Source organism: Portunus trituberculatus, chromosome 27 (assembly GCF_017591435.1).
Source record: "Portunus trituberculatus isolate SZX2019 chromosome 27, ASM1759143v1, whole genome shotgun sequence".
Lineage (NCBI taxonomy): Eukaryota > Metazoa > Arthropoda > Malacostraca > Decapoda > Portunidae > Portunus > Portunus trituberculatus.
The window spans coordinates 6110801-6113300 of NC_059281.1; the positions used below are offsets into that span (position 1 = coordinate 6110801).

The 2500-nt window shown below is 39.9% G+C and overlaps 1 protein-coding gene across 1 annotated transcript in view; it reads left to right on the top strand.

The window, feature by feature from the left end:
- The first annotated feature begins 2224 nt into the window (after window positions 1-2224).
- Window positions 2225-2500, top strand: part of LOC123509757 (glycine-rich cell wall structural protein-like) — a 2235-nt gene continuing 1959 nt past the window's right edge. The window contains exon 1 of the mRNA XM_045264276.1: window positions 2225-2260. Coding sequence (XP_045120211.1) covers window positions 2258-2260 — 3 coding nt within the window. The 5' untranslated portion in view covers window positions 2225-2257. The remainder of the gene's footprint in view (window positions 2261-2500) is intronic.

Sequence of the window (2500 nt, forward strand, 5' to 3'; positions counted from 1 at the left end):
AAGTAAAGAAAGTGTTAAATAATAAGAATATACAAATACACTAAACGATTAACAAATGATGAACAGAGAAAGAAATTGAATAAAAGAGGACGATAATAAATAAATAACACGATATAGATAAGAGAAGAGAAAACACACATACCTACCTACCTACATACATACATACATACATACATACAAACAAACAGACAGACAAACAGAAGACAGTGAAAGCGAATATTTCCTCTAAGACACTTGTGGAAAAGATGAAGGCAAAAAAGAGGAAGGAGGAAGGAGGGGAGGGGGAAGGAAAGACACGCTTGTGGGGTGACGAGTGAGGGAGAGGGGAGGAAATGACTTGGTGGGGGCAATGAGGGTGCTGAGGGACACGAGGAGGAGGAGGAGCAGGAGGAGGAGGACGAGGAGGAGGAAGAGAAAGAGGAGGAGGAGGAGAAGATGAGGAGAAGAACGAGAGAAGGCTAAGAAATCCTGAGAGAGAGAGAGAGAGAGAGAGAGAGAGAGAGAGAGAGAGAGAGAGAGAGAGGGAGAATAAGAAAAATCACATGTAGACCTTTTCAAAAAATAAATAGTGAAATAATCAAATAAATAAGTCAATTAAAGAAACAATAAAAATAAACCCATGAAAAATTAAACAGTCAACAAAAAATTAGAACGAAAAAAAATAACAGAAAAATAATGAAATACCGGAAAAAAAAGAAAATAGAAAATAGAAAAAATGAAATAAATAGGTAAATCAAGCAATATAAAGTAAAATAAGAACAAAAATTGAATAAAAATAGTGCGAAAGCTTAAAGGAACGATGCCTTCTATACTCTAAAACCCTAAAGGAATGCTAAAGGAACGCAGACCTTCGACTTTCAAAATGCACAGCTAGGTATTTGTGGAATTCCTTATTGTTGTTTTTTTCTCTCGGTCTCCTGGAATTCAGTGTTTGAGCCAATTTGTCTCCTAAGTATTTTTTTATTCCTTTTTATGTTGAATTTTTGTTTTTATTGTTGTTGTTGTTGTTTTTTTTATTGTTGTTGTTGTTGTTGTTGTTGTTAATGATGTTGTTGTTGATTTATTAATGTCGTTGTTCTTAAAGCATTTGATTTGTTTTCATTTTCTTGATTAGTGAGTGAGTGAGTGAGTGAGTTGGCGAGCGAGTGAGTGAGTGAGTAAAACAATAGATGAATGGATACAGAGAGAGAGAGAGAGAGAGAGAGAGAGAGAGAGAGAGAGAGAGAGAGAATAAGGTTGAGTGAGTTACTGCATGAATTAGTGAAATGATAAATGAATAAAGGAGTAACAATGAATGAACTAGAACAAATGAGGAAGTTTAGCAAAAAAGTGAATGAGTGAGTTAGTGAGTGAATGAGTGATTAAAAATATGTTCGTAATACAGAATGGTGGAGGCAGTGAATGAATGAATGAATGGATGAACGAACGATATAAGAAAAACTAAATGAGTGAGTGAAAGAGAGAGAGTCTAAAGTAAAGGCATGAGTGAGTGAGTGAGTAAATGAGTGAGTGAGTGAGCAAGTGAATGAGTTAGTGAGTGAATGAGAGAGTGAGTGAGTGAGTGAGTGGGCGAGGTAGTGAACGAGTGAGTGAGTGAGTGAGTGAGTGTGTGTGAGCAAGTGAATGCGTGAGTGAGTGAGTGAATAAATGAGTGAGTGAGTGAGTGAGTGAGCGAGTGAGTGAGTGAGTGAGTGAGTGAGTGAAAACGTCCTTCCCCGTCACAACATTCTCACTTCCAGGAACAAAAATATTAATACGTACACATTTTCTGAAACAACTTGACCGTGTATGGTGATTTTACGCCGTGGCTCCCTCTCCCTCCCCTCTCCCTCACCTCTCCCTCACTCTCCCTCATTCCTTCTCCCTCTCCTTCTTGCAGATCTCCCACTGACCTTAAAATATCACGCAAATGACACCTTTCCCTCCATCACCCCCTCCCACCCCTCTTTCCCTCCCTCCTTACCTTCCCTCCAATTTGTTCTATCATTCCCCTCTCGCACTCTCTCCCTCTCTCTTCCTCATGTCTATTTTTTGCGTCGTCACCCTTCTCGCTTCCTCAACATCAAAATTAGGTCTCAAGAAGGCTGGGGTGAGTGGGGGTGGTAGAGGACGGTGACCTTGAGATGGGGGGCATATCAAGGTGTAAAATGAGGTGTGTATACAGACAGACAGACACACAGGCAGGCAGGTATATAAAGGTAAGGGGATGAGGCAAGAAGGTGTCATTCCTCTGGTTCTCTACTGCCTCCTCCTAGCCATGGTAAGGAACACACACACACACACACACACACACACACACACACACACACACACACACACACACACACACACACACACACACACACACACACACACACACACACACACACACACACACACACACACACACACACACACGATTGTTTTACTGACCACAACAATTTAGATATACACGTAAGCTCATGAAATTGTTGCAATGTAAATATTCTACAATTCTTTGATACATATTTATAGAACAGAA